Source organism: Pristiophorus japonicus, chromosome 1 (genome assembly GCF_044704955.1).
Source record: "Pristiophorus japonicus isolate sPriJap1 chromosome 1, sPriJap1.hap1, whole genome shotgun sequence".
In the NCBI taxonomy this organism is placed as follows: Eukaryota; Metazoa; Chordata; class Chondrichthyes; family Pristiophoridae; genus Pristiophorus; species Pristiophorus japonicus.
In genome coordinates this window covers 257,345,467-257,362,687 of record NC_091977.1, presented here as the reverse complement: position 1 = coordinate 257,362,687, position 17,221 = coordinate 257,345,467, and the positions used below count along the sequence as shown (strand labels likewise).

Here is a 17,221-nt window from a genome sequence, read left to right as displayed (position 1 = left end):
GTGTGGCGGTTGTGAGGCTGGAGTAGATTAGAGAGATACTGTGCTAAGTTGTTGGGGGGTGAGATTCATTCATTTCCGTTATTACAATGATCTGTTTTGATGCACCAGCTCTATATGGTTAAATCATTTGGAATCGTCGGCTCTTTCTGATTGGCGGTATACTGCACTCTTCCAATTCAAAGCGGGGTGAAGCGGGCGCCTATCGGGTCTCACTCGGCACCGTGTATGGCCAGTCTAGATCAGAGCGCCCACTCCCAAGAGCTTGCACGCTTGTGGAAAGCCCTGCATTCAGAAATGGCAAGGCGATCGGGCTTTCCTTGTTTGGGAATAGCAGCGTTTAAGGGAAGCTTTTTTCAAAAGCACAATGGTGCAAAAATGCAACATTTGCAACGGACGGAGAGGCTGGGAGGGGAGGAGCAGCCGCAGACAGAGAGAGAGAGATGGAGTGCGGCTCCGCTCTGCGGATTACGGTAAAGGGGCTGGGCGCTTTGCCCTGCATTCACCTGCAGCTTCGCACTGGTGTTTGTGCTGGGGGAGAGGTGGGACACGGAGACAGACAGACAAGGTCAGCTCACACTCCCAGCTGCTTGAACCACCATCTCCAGCACCCTGACCATTTATTGTGGTCATTCTGCTTTTTCAGAATGCATTAACTCAGAAGCAAGCTTCTGCAAGGACCATGCATGGAAGAAGAGTTCTCTTTCTCGGTGTGAACTTTTCCTTAAGCAGCTGAACCTTGTCCTCGATCAAAGCCAGACTTGTCACCCTCTTCAGCCCCGCTGCCCGTGTCCAGTGCGCCTCACCCGGAGGGAAGGCATTCATTCTGCTAACTCGGTTGCCACTCCACATTTTGCTCAAGCCACCAGATATGATCTGCGCCGTGTGGACTCCGTCCGAAAGTCTCTCCATTGGTTTAAAGTGTTCAATGCGGTAAGTGGCCGTCGATAATCATTCATTACCCCGGCACGATTACCTGCGCCCTTTTGCGAGGATGGAGGAGTGTGTACTGCCAGAGTTGAAGGAGATAGAGAGCAAGTTGGGACGCAAGGTTCCCGAAAGCCTGCTGCGATCACTCCGGGAGGATCAGCTGGGCCGGCATAAAGACGAGAAAGGAGCTCCTCCTCCCTCGGGCACGCTGAGTAACTCCACCACTCTGGAGAGGCTGGAGACCAAGATCCAGATACTGAAGCTGGAGATGGTAAGTGTGGGGTGCACACGTGTGGGGGCTACTGGCCGCATACGGTGCCCGATGCACCAGCCAGCTCATGTCAGCGAATGCACTTCGAAACAAATGTGCAGCGCTGCACTTTGAATATACTTTTGTTAGGGAGTGCATACCACAGTCTGTACTGTGCACTCGACAACCTGTGCATTCGTGCTCCTGTTCTGTAATGCGTTACTGAGTGGAACACGGAAGCGAAATGCCAGATGCACAAACGTATGATGTGGATATAACGACTATGTCACCATTTCCCCCTCTGTATAATTATGACGAAAATGATTTTCTGCCATTCCTTCAAATGATTTTTGGAATACTCTGTGTTTAAAAACATTTACTTTTTGGGGGACTGAGGGACATATACTTTTTTATTTGGACAATAGAACTCTGCATTTGTTCACGTTAAAGAGTGATGCTTTTCATAGAATATTTGCAGAGAAGGAGGCCATTCGGCCCGTCGAGTCTTTATTCCCATTGAAGCCATCATGTGTGTTTGGCAAAGTTTTCATTTGTCTTGACTTCTTTTAAAAAATGAAGACAGTATCTTTTTTAAAAGGAACAAATAGAGAAAAAAAACATTCCCAGGCCGCTGTAAATAAAAAAACCCCACCTGTTTCTTTGAAATGTATATTTTTATTTAACAATAATGTGTTTATTAAGGTAAGCGACAGTAATGATGTAAAGTGGAATACTTTTACAGCTTGGGTATTCAGAGTTAGCATCAGAGTGCTATACCTCAACAATGTGCCTTAATGCCAATTTCAGAAAGGATCCCTATTGCAACCATTTGTGTGGTTTCTGAATGACAGTTTTGTGCTTTTGAATTCAGACTCGTGAGAGGGTCCAGACTCAAACTATCATCAGTCTGGCTAGATTGGAACTGAGGTACTAGAGATGAAAGAACAAGAAAGAAAGAACAAATGCATTTATATATTGGCCCGGAATTTGCAATCGCAGTTATTACCCCTTTGAAACACACCGCAACTTCAAATTTAGTGCAGGCACATCTGAACGTGGAAATCCTAAAGTTGTGGCCAATCATTCACTGCTCTGACACTGGCTGCACTGTGCGATCCCGACCCCAACCCTGCAATCAGTGTAATCAATGAAAGCAGTGAAACTGACACAAACTTTGGCTTTTCTGTAATATCACTGTTAAATAAATATCGCATTAAAAATTAGACCCTTTGGATTAGGTGTAACTTGGGTTTTAACAGCGTATTGACTGCTAAACAAAGGTTTTGGATCTGAAAAACTAATTTTTATTTTGTGTAGTGACATATTGATCCATTTTAACAAAAAAATTTTTTTTAAACTTTTTTAAAAGTTTTTTCATCTTTATTTCAGGTTTACCATGTCCCCATGTGAGAGCCCCAATCTGTGTTTTGCTCTCTATAGCATTTTGATAAGTTAGAATAAAAGGAGCTCCTTCACTTCCTGGTTCCTGGTCTGTGAGAATTCTGCATTGTGATTGGCTGCTTAGAAAGCTTGTTGAAGTCACAGCAGCTCACGTTAGGGATTCCCCATTAACTTACACTGGTCTCAACTAAACGCCAGAAAAGCCGACCTTCTCGTGCTATCTTTGTGGGAAGCTTACTTTGGGGCCAGCAGCGAATGCCTTTGCTTCACCACAGACTGCAAATTACAGGCCAGTGTCTTTCATCGCCATGTCCATGTGCTTAGGACTTCTGAAAGTGTGTCACAATCAATAAATTAATTTTGAAGAGCAGTCACTGTTTTGTAGGCAAAATGTTGTTTTGTAGCAATATTTTAATTCCGTGTTATCCACTTCTCACAAGTACTATCAGCTAGAAATTGCGGTCGAAGGCGTACCTCCGGAGTATCCTCCGACCCCCACGAAACAATTACAAACCTACCTGCTGGCACCCAGGCTGCGAAGTGTTGCAGCCTCAGGCCTCGATGAGCAGGGCAGCATAATGGTTCATGGATCGTAGGGACGCAGGCGGTGCAGAAGCATACGTAGAATCACGTGGGCCGGGTCCTGCAATCACAAAGCACAATTTCATTTCAATCATTTACGAAGGGGATCCCCAATGAGATGCAATGGAATTCCCAAATTGAATAATTATACAATTTATAAAATTTGAATTTTATTCGTAATTAGGTTCATTCCACCAACCTCACTAAAAATTTAATGTTATGATAATTTTATACATCATTAAAACTGTAATCTGGGCCAATATTTGCATGTGCATAATTTAGGATATGAAAATGTTTAATTAATGGATTAGATATACCCTTACGCTGATGCAAACAAGCCCTGCACTGCTTCCATCAACCATAAGACTTGAGTGCGCAATTGCTGGTCAGTCGATGGGCAAAAAGCCCAATTCAGTGTCAGTGATTGCTTTTTTGTGGCCCCACAGATGGCCTGTCAACGCATATGTTGACAAGCCGCATGTTCTGGATTTCGCACATGCAGAAATCCCAAATTTATGGTGGATTTCAAAGGGAATATGATGGCGTACCCGGAGAATATGCCTTCATACTTATGGCAATTTCACGGCCTATGTCAATGTAGTTATACTGCCCGTTTTTATCAATTCGAGACAGCTTTAGGTGGGCGTTGATGCAAAAGTGGCAGAATGATATGGGAGTTGGATTCTGGTCTAGCTCCTGAATGCACTCCACTCACCTAAAGACTTGAATAGGTAGTCTCACACCGGTTTGAGTTCACATGAGTGCAGTATAATCCAGATCACTAGGGTAACCAGGATGTGCAAAGCTTTTGTGTGGTTGACCTCAGCGCAATGTGCAGTATAACTGCAGACTACAATGCATCACAAATCACCTAATCAAATGTTTAATGTGTTGGTTATTATTATCTCAGATATGTAGTTCCATCTATTTTTTTTAAATTAGCCTTTTTGTTGTAGTGGAAAAGTAATCACAGTATCTGTTAGATATGTATGTAAACCTCACCAATATGTAAGACTTGCCATTAGGGGGCACACCTGTGGGAGACCTAAGGGTCACCTGTACACCCTGGGGCAAGCAGGTATAAAAGGTGATCCACCATGCTGTTTCTGCACTCTGGAGTCTGAATAAAGAGACTAAGGTCACAACAGTTTGAGCTTGCAATACAGTCCTGTGGATTCATTCTGAACATAACAAATTGGCGACGAGTAATGGATCACGAACTTTCACGCGGTAATGGCTGCCGTTGGTTTTCTTGAGAGATTTGTTGAGGGTGATGATTGGGAAGCCTTCGTTGAGCACCTCGACCAGTACTTCGTGGCCAACGGACTGGATAAGGCTAAGACGGCGATCAAGAGCAGGGCGATTCTCCTCACCGTATCTGGGTCTTCGATATATGGCCTCCTCAAAAATCTGTTGGCACTAGTCAAACCAACGGACAAGTCTTACACAGAGCTGTGTAAGCTGGTTAGGGATCACCTCAAGCCGAAGGAGTGCATCTTGATGGCCAGGTATCGCTTTTACACACCATCGGTACGAGGGCCAGAACGTGGCGAGTTTTGTCGTCGACCTAAGATGCCTTACGGGACAATGCGAATTTGGAAGATCCTGGGGGGAAATGTTGCAGGACTTTTTCGTGCTTGGAATCGGCCACAAGGTCATTCTTCACAAACTGCTGTCTGCCGAATCCCTAGATCTGAGCAAGGCCATCACGATAGCCCAAGCCTTCATATCCATGAGTGATAACACGAAACAGATATTTTCACAGAATCGAAGCTCACCAGCAAGTACTGTGCATAAAATAATGTTTTCAGCAGGCAGAACTGTACAAGGCAGGGCCTACACGACTGCAGAGCCATACCTAGGCCTAGAGTGACTCAGAGTCCGCCGTGGGCGTGAATGAGTATCCATTAGCACCATGTTGGCACTGCGGAGGCAGTCATAGAGCTCATCAATGTCGATTCAAGTCCTATGTGTGCAACAGCTGTGGAACAATGGGGCACCTCCAGCGAATGTGCAAACGACCTCAGACTCAACACGTGGCAGAATCAGGAGAGGACGACCGATCCAGCGAGGATCACGCTGAACGAGCAGGAGAAGCAACACAATCTGAGGATGAAGAGGAAGTATATGGGATACACATCTTCACCACCAAAAGCCCTCCGATTATGTTAAAAGTTGAACTCAACGGCACTCCAGTCTCCATGGAATTAGACACAGGGGCACATCAATCAGTTATGAGCCAGAAGGCATTCGAGAGGCTGTGGGGTAACAAAGCACAGCGACCCAAGCTGATCCCGATTCAGGCAAAGCTGCGCACCTACACCAAGGAACTGATACCAGTTATTGGTAGTGTGGACATAAGAGTATACCATGAGGGAGCAGTGCACGATTTACCACTGTGGATTATTTCAGGTGATGGGCCAACGCTGCTTGGTAGAAGGTGGACGGGGAAGATTCGATGGAACTGGGAAGATCTCTGCGTACCTTTTCTGGCGAACGACGTCTCTCCTGCTCAAAGGCCGAGCAAACTTCCATCTTCAGCTGAACCAGGCATCAAAGTGCAGATCCATTTGCAGATCCCCGAGGCACAGGTTGCTCATCACGACCACGAGGAGGTGAAGATCAACCGAGCAGCGGTACAGGCGCGGTACCCACCACCCAAAGCCGACGACCTCTTCACGACGATGGAAGAGGCTCCAGGTCGACCATGCAGAGTGGGACTCCGGCTGAAATGATCCAAATGCGTCTTCCCAATGCCAGAGGCCAAATCCCTGGGGAGGATGATCACGGCGTTTGGCATCATGGACACAGATGAGAGTGCGTCCAGACCACGGGACGAAGGTACGTCCAGGACACGGGATGAAAGTGCATCCAGACCACGGGACGAGAGAGCATCCAGACCATGGGATGTCGCCACAACGGAACAGAGGAATGTGTTGCCCAGCAAGGAAGACGACTGGGTTTGGAGCAAAGATAAAGGGGCGGCTGCTGAGAAGGCCAGTAACTCACTACGTTCCAATAAGTTGTTTGCACTATGTAACCCATGTGAGTGTTCTTTCGCGGCCAATGATGTACTATCATATGGGGTCGGGGGGCACCTTACAACAAGCCAAAGTAGCAGGCGATCACCAACTGATCATATATGTATCTGACAAAGTATTCGTAGCAAGTGATGTGTTCCGCATGGGGTCGGGCGTGTTGTGCAGCAAGCCAAAGTAGTGGGCGGGCCCCAACTGGTTGTACATGTATCCAATAAGTAACCAAGGCAGCAGCTAGGGTTCAGGGGACAAAAGAGACGTACCAAAGAGGGTCCCAATATTTGCTCGAGTCAGACAAGCTGCCCATCCCACAGTTTTGGGAGAGCAGAGGCACCATTATCGATGCGTTGTTTCGAGAATGTCCAACACTGTCTGTGCACTGTAACCTGATCCGCCACGGGCCAGGCACTGAGAACGGCGCTAATGTCCTCCAATTGGCTACAGTTGCCCACCACCGGGGTGGAAACGGCGCAGCCTGCAGACCCACTTGTGGTCGTGGAAGAGCTTGAAAGCGAGGGGTCAACCGTAACGGCCCCCTAGTTTTGGACCTAGGCAAGCCAGGATCCCATGTTACCACCAGCCAATGGTGAACCGCGAGATGGGATGTTGCAACTTATCCGTCGCAAAGACGAAAGGCCTATCCCAACGTTGCAAAGTAAGGCAGGGCGGCTACACACAGTCAGTGGTCCGGGGCCCCCTACCATGGCCCAGGATCCACGGGGACCATGAGGCCTCCCGCCGCTACTGAAAGTCTCAAGACCATATCAGCCATCCTGGGCTTGCCAGACCTTTGGCTCAGTGACAATGGTCTGGAGCAGGCAGCCCAAATCACAAAGCCAAGCACCACACGTGTCACGGTAGATTCCGAACAGACCCGGCTATTTCCGCGTGCTACGCAGTCACCAGACAGAATCACTCAGAACCGAGCCTTCCGTATGCTATCAGCAGAGAATGCACCATAGTCGCACGGCTCCATCACGTGACATCAGAATGAGTGATGTAGACCATGTTCAGGGCCCCAGATGGGCCACTAGCACTGTATTAGCCAAAGGGAGAGAACGGAGTGTTTGTGATGAAAACGGAGCATTTGATTGTGAAACCAAGTACTGGGCAAACGCAAAAAGCATTTGGACCAGACCAAACTGCGAACTACAGATAACCAGGAATCACTGTGAAAGGACCTGGCCCCCAGCAACTCACTAACACGATCAACCTCACCGTCAACCACTAGAATGAACACACCACGTCAGGACTTCAACCCAGGTGATCGACACGGGGATGCAGGGCGCCAGATCGCCTCAACGTGTAAATAACTTGTACATAATACTTTTGGGGGGAGTGATTGTATGTGTGTAAACCTCACCAATCTGTAAGACTTGCCCCAGGGTGCACAGGTATAAAAAGTCTCCCACAGGTGTGCCCCCTAGTGGCAAGCAGGTATAAAAAGTGATTCACCATGCTGCTTCTCCACTCTGGAGTCTGAATAAAGAGACTAAGGTCACAATAGTTTGAGCTTGCAATACAGTCCTGTGGATTTATTCTGAACATAACAATATCTTTACAATAATAACTTGATAAACAGCAGCCAGACCAAAAGACAGACCAACCTCCTTGACATCTTTGAGGAAGGGATATCTCAAGTGGACTGCCATAAGCCATAAACTTCCAGATAGCAATTGACAAATTCCCACATGAAAGTCTATCAGTTAAATTTAATGGTGTGGTTATTCAGGGTAAATCTTTGGTTATTGTAATGTATGCACCTGTGAGTATGCTCACAGGCATGTAGAGCTGTTACGAGAGGTGGGCACCGGAGGGACTGGAGTGCATTATAACCCCCGGCAACCAAATTTTAATTTGATTTTATTTATTTTACAGTTTAATTTGTTTTAATTGCCGGTTTTAGTGTCCCCCTCCACTTTTATAGGGGGCACTTGTAAATTATATGACTTTAATGCCCAAAAAATAAATCACAAAAGGAAAAAAAACACTTTTTAAAAAAAAAAAAAGAAAAAAAAAAGAGGGCAGGTATAAGTGTCTGGAGTGTCCCCCAGATCGGGGGGCACTTGATTTAATGTTAATTATGTTTTACTCCAAAAGAGTTGTAGAGCTGTTACCCCTCCAGTTTTATAGGGGGCGCTTGTAAAATTCATGGTTTAGTGCCCCAAAAAAAACATTAAAAACCCCCCAAAAAAACAAACAAAAAAAAAAAGTGCCTTGAAAAGCTTTTGGAGTGTCCCCCAGATCAGGGGGCACTTGATTTAACTGTTGAATTTTGTTTTGTAACAAAAGAGTTGTAGAGCTGTTGCGAACCAGGGTGTCCCTGGAGATGGAGCAGGCGGTGTCCACCGGTACGCTCGCGGCCTTCCGTGAGAGGTGGGCGCCGGAGGGACTGAAGTGCATCATCACCCCCGGCAACCAAATTTTAATTTGATTTTATATGTTTTAAGTTTAATTGGTTCATTGTGCTGGGTTTTAGTGTGCCCTCCCTTTTAGCCAGGGGGCACTTGTATAATTTGTGCTTTTTTAGTGCCCCCCCCAAAGAAAACAAAAAAAGAAACAAAAAAAAACATAACAAAAAATACAAGGGGGCACTTATTTGAAAGTTTTGGAGTGTCCCCATCCCCCGTCCCCCCGCCCCCCCCTTTAATCAGGGGGCACTTGATTTAATTGTTCAATTGTCTTCAACCAAAAAGAGCTGTTGTGCAATCGAGTCGCTGGGTCCTGACTCCGTTAGGTGTGTCGAGGATACTCAAACATGTGGGGCGATCCCATCCGAACTGACCCCCATTCGGACGGAATTCCTCGTTGGCACTAAGCCCCAAAACCTCCCTCGGGAGTCGGTGCCTCAGAATTTGAGCCTCCTCTGGGAAATCGCTTTTAAGTTCTGCATGGAGGGGATTCCTGTACAGGCTGCTCCTGCATACACTCCACCTTGCCATCCTCGTCTGCCGTCCGGACACGCCATGGTGCACCATCTTGACATCCGGAGGAGACGGGAGTCCCCAATGGAGTGCACTCTACGCGAGAGTCCTCCCTTTATTTATTGGGGACTTGGCCTGGAGGGTGGTGCATGGAGCAGTCCCGTGCAACAAATTTTTAAGTCGGTTCATGGGCTCCCAGGCCGCCGACAATTTCTGCGGTCTGGAAGAGTCCGTGTTCCATGTTTTTAATGGAGTGTGCGAGGTTGCAGTCCCTGTTCCATTATTTAAAGGAGCTGCTCCTCAAATTCTGGTTGCACTTCAGTCCCACACTCCTGATCTTTGGCCACCCTGTGCGGAGGGGAGCGGGTAGGTCCAAGGGCCTCCTCGTAGGACTGCTCCTGGGCACGGCCAAGGGTGCCATCAGCTGGTCCAGGCAGCGGGCGGTCGAGGGGGTCGTTCAGCCTGACTGCCTGCCTCTCTTCCACGCTTACATCCGAGCCAGGGTGTCCCTGGAGATGGAGCACACGGTGTCCACCGGTACACTCGCGGCCTTCTACAAGAGGTGGGCGCTGGAGGGACTGGAGTGCATCATCACCCCCGGCAAACAAATTTTAATTTGATTTTATATGTTTTAAACTTTAACTGGTTTATTGTGCCGGGTTTTAGTGTCCCCTCCCCTTTTAGCCAGGGGGCACTTGTATAATTTGTGCTTTTAGTGCCCCCCAAAAAAAAATAACAAAAACAAAAAAAAAACACACAAAAAAAGGACACTTAAAAACTGTTTGGAATGTCCCCCCCCCTTTAATCAGGGGGCACTTGATTTAATGTTTGTTTTGTTTGCAACAAAATAGTTGTAGAGCTGTTGTGGGAGTGGCTTAGCTACTTGGGAGCTGTGAGCCTGAGGGGAAGGGGCTGCAACTGCTGTCCGCCTGCCTGCAACCATAGGGACAATATGTCTCCAGGAGAGGAGGAAGAGGGCTGTTTTTCACATCGACAGAGCTCCTTGGAGAGAAGGGAGGTCAGCAAGAGCTGCCACAGAGTTGGAGAGGGGGGAAAGAGAGCAAACTGCAACTCAAAAACAACATCATCTGTGTGGAAGGAGGGCGAGCCATTCATAACATCAACAGGTGGATGTGTTGGTGCACTCTCCCAAAAGACTTTAATTTGTAGGACGGGGGAGGAAAGAAGACAAACTGTGCCTGGGTGCGTTCAGCCATCCCGGGTGAAGACATCTTCTCCCCCACCAGAAGGACATCACAAGGACTTTGTATTTCCATCAGAGAATGCACCCCAGTGAGCACCCACCCAACACTGAGGGGCGACCCTGCCCTCACAGCCTCCCTCTTTCCCACACCCTCTCACTCTGTCTCTCCTCTCTCTCTGAGATGCCTCTTTTTTTCTCTCTTAATTATAATTTAAACGAGAGAGCATAGGGAAAAAGGTCCCTCCCCCATTGTTAACAAGCAGGGGAGAGGTGTGCCTTAATTAAGAGCTCCCTCTGCTCAAAAATAAGAGGCCAATTAAGACCTTTAGGCCTGTGACATTGGGGAGTGTGCAGCCCTTAAAGGGACCCTGATAGGGCGAGTCCATCTTTGAGGGTGACGAGGCCAACAAAGACCTATGCACGCACGGCGGCTCCTGCTGCCCTGCCACCTTTTGGGCTAATAACTAAAAAGAATGGGGTCAAGAGCTATACCCACCCCAACATGACCATTGAGGAGTGCGTGAGGGCAATGGCTGGGGTAGTCGTCCCCTCGGCCATTGTCACCACCTCCAAAATGTACGGGAAGGCTGTGTTCTTCATGGGGTCGGAACGGGCGGTGACCCTGGCCCTGAGTAAGGGGATCACGGTGGGTGGGACCTTCCTGTCAGTGGACCCCCTCGGGGCCACTGCGCAGAGACTCGTCATTTCTAACGCCCCGCCCATTGTTCCCGGTGAGCTCCTCCTCCCCCACCTACGTCAAGTGGGGGAAACATAGAAAATAGGTGCAGGAGAAGGACATTCGGCCCTTCTAGCCTGCACCGCCATTCAATGAGTTCATGGCTGAACATGCAACTTCAGTACCCCATTCCTGCTTTCTTGCCATACCCCTTGATCCCCCTAGTAGTAAGGACTATATCTAACTCCTTTTTGAATATATTTAGTGAGTTGGCCTCAACAACTTTCTGTGGTAGAGAATTCCACAGGTTCACCACTCTCTGGGTGAAGAAGTTTCTCCTCATCTTGTTCCTAAATGGCTTACCCCTTATCCTTAGACTGTGACCCCTGGTTCTGGACTTCCCCAACATTGTGAACATTCATCCTGCATCTAACCTGCCTAAACCCATCAGAATTTTAAACGTTTCTATGAGGTCCCCTCTCATTCTTCTGAACTCCAGTGAATACAAGCCCAGTTGATTTAGTCTTTCTTGATAGGTCAGTCCCGCCATCCCGGGAATCAGTCTGGTGAACCTTCGCTGCACTCCCTCAATAACAAGAATGTCCTTCCTCAGGTGAGGAGACCAAAACTGTACACAATACTCCAGGTGTGGCCTCACCAAGGCCCTGTACAACTGTAGCAACACCTCCCTGCCCCTGTACTCAAATCCCCTCGCTATGAAGGCCAACATGCCATTTGCTTTCTTAACCGCCTGCTGTACCTGCATGCCAACCTTCAATGACTGATGTACCATGACACCCAGGTCTCGTTGCACCTCCCCTTTTCCTAATCTGTCACCATTCAGATAATAGTCTGTCTCTCTGTTTTTACCACTAAAGTGGACAACCTCACATTTATCCACATTATACTTCATCTGCCATGCATTTGCCCACTCACCTAACCTATCCAAGTCGCTCTGCAGCCTCATAAGCATCCTCCTCGTAGCTCACACTGCCACCCAACTTAGTGTCATCCGCAAATTTGGAGATACTACATTTAATCCCCTCGTCTAAATCATTAATATACAGTGTGCACAGCTGGGGCCCCAGCACAGAACCTTGCGGTACCCCACTACTCACCGCCTGCCATTCTGAAAAGTACCCATTTACTCCTACTCTTTGCTTCCTGTCTGACAACCATTTCTCAATCCATGTCAGCACACTACCCCCAATCCCATGTGCTTTAACTTTGCACCTTAATCTCTTGTGTGGAACCTTGTCGAAAGCCTTCTGAAAGTCCAAATATACCACATCAACTGGTTCTCCCTTGTCCACTCCACTGGAAACATCCTCAAAAAATTCCAGAAGATTTGTCAAGCATGATTTCCCTTTCACAAATCCATGCTGACTTGGACCCATCATGTCACCTCTTTCCAAATGCGGTGCTATGACATCCTTAATCATTGATTCCATCATCCTACCCACTACCGATGTCAGGCTGACCGATCTATAATTCCCTGTTTTCTCTCTCCCTCCTTTTTTAAAAAGTGGGGTTACATTGGCTACCCTCCACTCGATAGGAACTGATCCAGAGTCAATGGAATGTTGGAAAATGACTGTCAATGCATCCCGCTATTTCCAAGGCCACCTCCTTAAGTACTCTGGGATGCAGTCCATCAGGCCCTGGAGATTTATCGGCCTTCAATCCCATCAATTTCCCCAACACAATTTCCCGACTAATAAGGATTTCCCTCAGTTCCTCCTCCTTACTAGAGCCTCTGACCCTTCTTATATCCGGAATGTTGTTAGTGTCCTCCTTAGTGAATACCGAACCAAAGTACTTGTTTAATTGATCCGCCATTTCTTTGTTCCCCGTTATGACTTCCCCTGATTCTGACTGCAGGGGACCTACATTTGTCTTTACTAACCTTTTTCTCTTTACATATGTATAGAAACTTTTGCAATCCGTCTTAATGTTCCCTGCAAGCTTCTTCTCGTACTCCATTTTCCCTGCCCTAATCAAACCCTTTGTCCTCCTCTGCTGAGTTCTAAATTTCTCCCAGTCTCCGGGTTTGCTGCTATTTCTGGCCAATTTGTATGCCACTTCCTTGGCTTTAATACTATCCCTGATTTCCCTTGATAGCCACGGTTGACCCACCTTCGCTTTTTTATTTTTATGCCAGACAGGAATGTACAATTGTTGTAGTTCATCCATGCCGTCTCTAAATGTCTGCCATTGCCCATCCACAGTCAACCCCTCAAGTATCATTCGCCAATCTATCCTAGCCAATTCACGCCTCATACCTTCAAAGTTACCCTTCTTTAAGTTCTGGACCATGGTCTCTGAATTAACTGTTTCATTCTCCATCCTAATGCAGAATTCCACCATATTATGGTCACTCTTCCCCAAGGGACCTCGCACAACGAGATTGCTAATTAATCCTCTCTCATTACACAACACCCAGTCTAAGATGGCGGAGGTGAGGTGAGGTCGGGGATAAATCTGATCCCCCTTGGCTTCAGGGAGGCCAGCCTCTGTCACGTGTTCTCCTTCTGCTGCCAGCTTTTTGTTCAGCTGGCGCAGGAGGAGGTAACAGAAGAGGCCTTCAATGTGGTCCACGAGGGGACAGACTACCACATCTTCTGGACGTCGGACGGCGTGCGGTGCCACGCCTGTAAGGAGGTGGCACATGTCCGCAAGTACTGCGCCGCCTCCAAGGCCGCTAAAACATCTAAAGCGGCCGAGGCTGGTGCCCCCGCCACTTCTCCCCTCTCATTACGGTCTGCGCATCGGGAGCTATAGATGCGCGGGCGTCGTCAGGGGCCAATGCCATCTCAGCCTCCGGCAGGGAGGAAGGAGAGCGTCCGCGCGGAAGGAAGGCCTGGAAGAAAACCAAGCACCTGCAGGTGAGTCCCCTCAGTGGGCCAAATAGCCCTATCACTGCGCTCGGCCCCAACTCACCACCAGTGAGTGTGGGGCGTTCCGTGCCAGAGTCCGTGACCGTACCCGCTGCTGCGGAGAGTTTGCCACCCACGGTCCGACTCGGGCGCGGGCAAGAAACCCAGAAGGAGGGTGCGGAGGCAGAGGCCTCGGCAGATATTGAGATCTGCCTGCCTCCACGTCCCCCCGGACAAAAAAAGGAGGCACCACTTTGGGGAAACAGAGGAGGACCATGATGCCTCCGTGCAGGAGTCGGTGCCTGGCGCGGGTCCAGCGTCCCCCAGCACCGCTCCCAACGCGTGCCGAAGTCTAGGGGTGTCTGGCCCTCGGGAGGGAGAGGCAGCCAAGGCTGTCCATCCTGGGCCTCCCAGAGCTGGGGAAGAAGACCTGCCTGTTGAGGGGGCACTGGGGCCGCCGAAAGAAAGCATTCCCGCAGGATCAAGTGTCCTGGGGACTGAAGCGGGCGAGGCTGAAGAGGCCAGGTCTGCCCAGTCAAATCTTAACATCCCTCGGGATCTGCTCGACTTGGTGGAAAACAACCCACAAGAACCCCCGCCAGCTGGGTCGGAGGGTGGTGGCGGGGACGGTATGTGTACCATGTGCTTTAATTTTGCACACCAATCTCTTGTGTGGGACCTTGTTAAAAGCCTTTTGAAAGTCCACATATCCACATCCACTGGTTCTCCCCTGTCCACTCTAATAGTTGCATCCTAGACTAGTTACCAGGAACTCATCAGGGTCTGGAACAGTTCTCCCCCGTCTGGAGTGGCAGCTGTCCTCAGGGAGCCACTGCTCAGGAATCAGTACCTCCACGAGTGTGGTTTTAGTTGGCAGGTGGACGAGAGGGCTGTGTTTGGCAAGGTGACTGTAATGTCTGTAAGCTTGTAATGTTTGTAGCTCCACTCTGTGGATGTGGACATATTGTGTACTGCAAGTGCAGGGTTAATAATAAACAGCCCAGGCAGATTTCCGGAGATTTCCGAGAGAGCTGCCTGCCATGTTAAGAAGCTGTGTGTGCTGTGTTCTGTGAATATATCACATGTGGCGATGGAAGATGGGATTTTTCGGATGATTTAAAGCTAAAATTTTATTGGTGAAGGATTCAGCCAGCCGACAGAGACTTTGGAAGTTTCTGTCTTTGGGGGAAAAAAGCTACAAAATCCGAGATAAAATACAGCACATGGTGTGAACAGCTAGAGATTAAAATGGCAGGTGTATTGGGACATTTGGGTGAATATAGACATGACTGGGAACGTTTTAAAGCATATGTAGATCGGCTAGAAATGTATTTCACTGCAAATAACGTAATCGAACTTCCAGACAATGCAGTCCAGAACCGGGCTGTGTTGGAATGTAAGAAAGTGATCATCTTATCAGAGGCAGATCCGGCATTATATGACACTCTTGTAAATCTGCTTATGCCTGATGAGCCAAAGGACACAACGCTTAAAGAGATTTTAACGAAGCTGGAGCAGCACTATAACGCCAAACCGTTAGAAATTGCTGAAAGCTATCGTTTCGGGATTCAGAATCAAATGGCTGATGAATGTATCAGTGATTACATTGTAGCATTAAAAAAGCTATCGATGCACTGTAATTTTGGAAACTTTCAAAACTGAGCATTACGGGATCGTTTTGTTTGTGGGGTGAAAAATGATGTGATCAGAAGGCAGTTATTGATGACGGATGACTTGACTTTTAAGATTGCTTATCAGACAGCGAGGTCGATGGGCATGGCCGAACAATATTCCCGAGAATTAAATAATAATTATGGTCGTTAGTCAACCGAGGTAAATCACCTGCAGGTTCAAAGTAAAAGACGGGCATGGCCGAAAGTCTCAGAAACTAGAAATCCTACCAGAGCGTCGATGTCATGCTATAGGTGCCTGGGACAACACATTGCTCAAAGTTGTCCCTACGTGAAGGCAGAGTGTTTCTTCTGCAGAAAGACTGGGCATCTTGCGAAGGCATGCTGACTGAAGGGTAAACCAGCTTCCAAAGCTATGTGTCCAGTGTTTAAAACTATGAGTAGAAATTCCAAGAAACTACATAGCATGGAAGAACAACAACAGGACGAGGAGATGTTAGAGTTACACGTCATCAGGAGCACAAGGTTAACGGACAGCGATTCGGAAAGCATCAAAATCCACATAGATGTTGAGGGTTTCAAAATACCAATGGAAATTGACACGGGTGCATCTGTGAGTGTAGTACCGGAGTCACTATCACAACAAATTGTGTGATTTTCAACTGGAGAAAGCCAAGATAGAGCTGCGAAGCTACTCGGGAGAGAAAATTCCTGTGGTAGGTCGTATCACTGTACCGGTGAAATATAAAGATCAATTTCAGAACTTGCCTCTCAATATTAGTGAAAGGAGACAGGTCTGCCTTACTAGGAAGAAATTGGTTGAGCTCACTGAAGCCGGATTGGAGTAAGATTTTCCATGTGGAAGCGAGATTTTCATCAACGGATGAGGTTATCAAGAAGTATTCGAAGGTGTTCTGCGAAACGGGCAGTCTGATCCAAGGCTTCAAGGTGAGTGTCAGGGTACAGAAGGACGCTAGATCGGTTTATTATAAGCCAAGTTCCGTACCATAAGCACTCAAGGAGAAAGTTGAGCAAGAACTCAAAAGACTAGAAACTGAGAACATTATTTGTAAAATAGATCGATGTAATTGGGCTACACCCATTGTTGTTATAATGTGCAAAGTTAAAGCACATGGGATTGGGGGTAGTGTGCTGACGTGGATTGAGAACTGGTTGTCAGACAGGAAGCAAAGAGTAGGAGTAAATGGGTACTTTTCAGAATGGCAGGCAGTGACTAGTGGGGTACCGCAAGGTTCTGTGCTGGGGCCCCAGCTGTTTACATTGTACATTAATGATTTAGACGAGGGGATTAAATGTAGTATCTCCAAATTTGCGGATGACACTAAGTTGGGTGGCAGTGTGAGCTGCGAGGAGGATGCTATGAGGCTGCAGAGTGACTTGGATAGTTAGGTGAGAGGGCAAATGCATGGCAGATGAAGTATAATGTGGATAAATGTGAGGTTATCCACTTTGGTGGTAAAAACAGAGAGACAGACTATTATCTGAATGGTGACAGATTAGGAAAAGGGAAGGTGCAACGAGACCTGGGTGTCATGGTACATCAGTCATTGAAGGTTGGCATGCAGGTACAGCAGGCGGTTAAGAAAGCAAATGGCATGTTGGCCTTCATAGCGAGGGGATTTGAGTACAGGGGCAGGGAGATGTTGCTACAGTTGTACAGGGCCTTGGTGAGGCCACACCTGGAGTATTGT

The 17,221-nt window shown here is 47.8% G+C and overlaps 1 protein-coding gene across 1 annotated transcript in view; it reads left to right on the top strand.

The window, feature by feature from the left end:
* Positions 1-845: 845 nt before the first annotated feature.
* Positions 846-17,221, top strand: part of LOC139246288 (leucine rich adaptor protein 1-like) — a 55,668-nt gene continuing 39,292 nt past the window's right edge. The window contains exon 1 of the mRNA XM_070871405.1: positions 846-1,198. Within this exon, the coding sequence (XP_070727506.1) occupies positions 992-1,198 (207 nt within the window). The 5' untranslated portion in view covers positions 846-991. The remainder of the gene's footprint in view (positions 1,199-17,221) is intronic.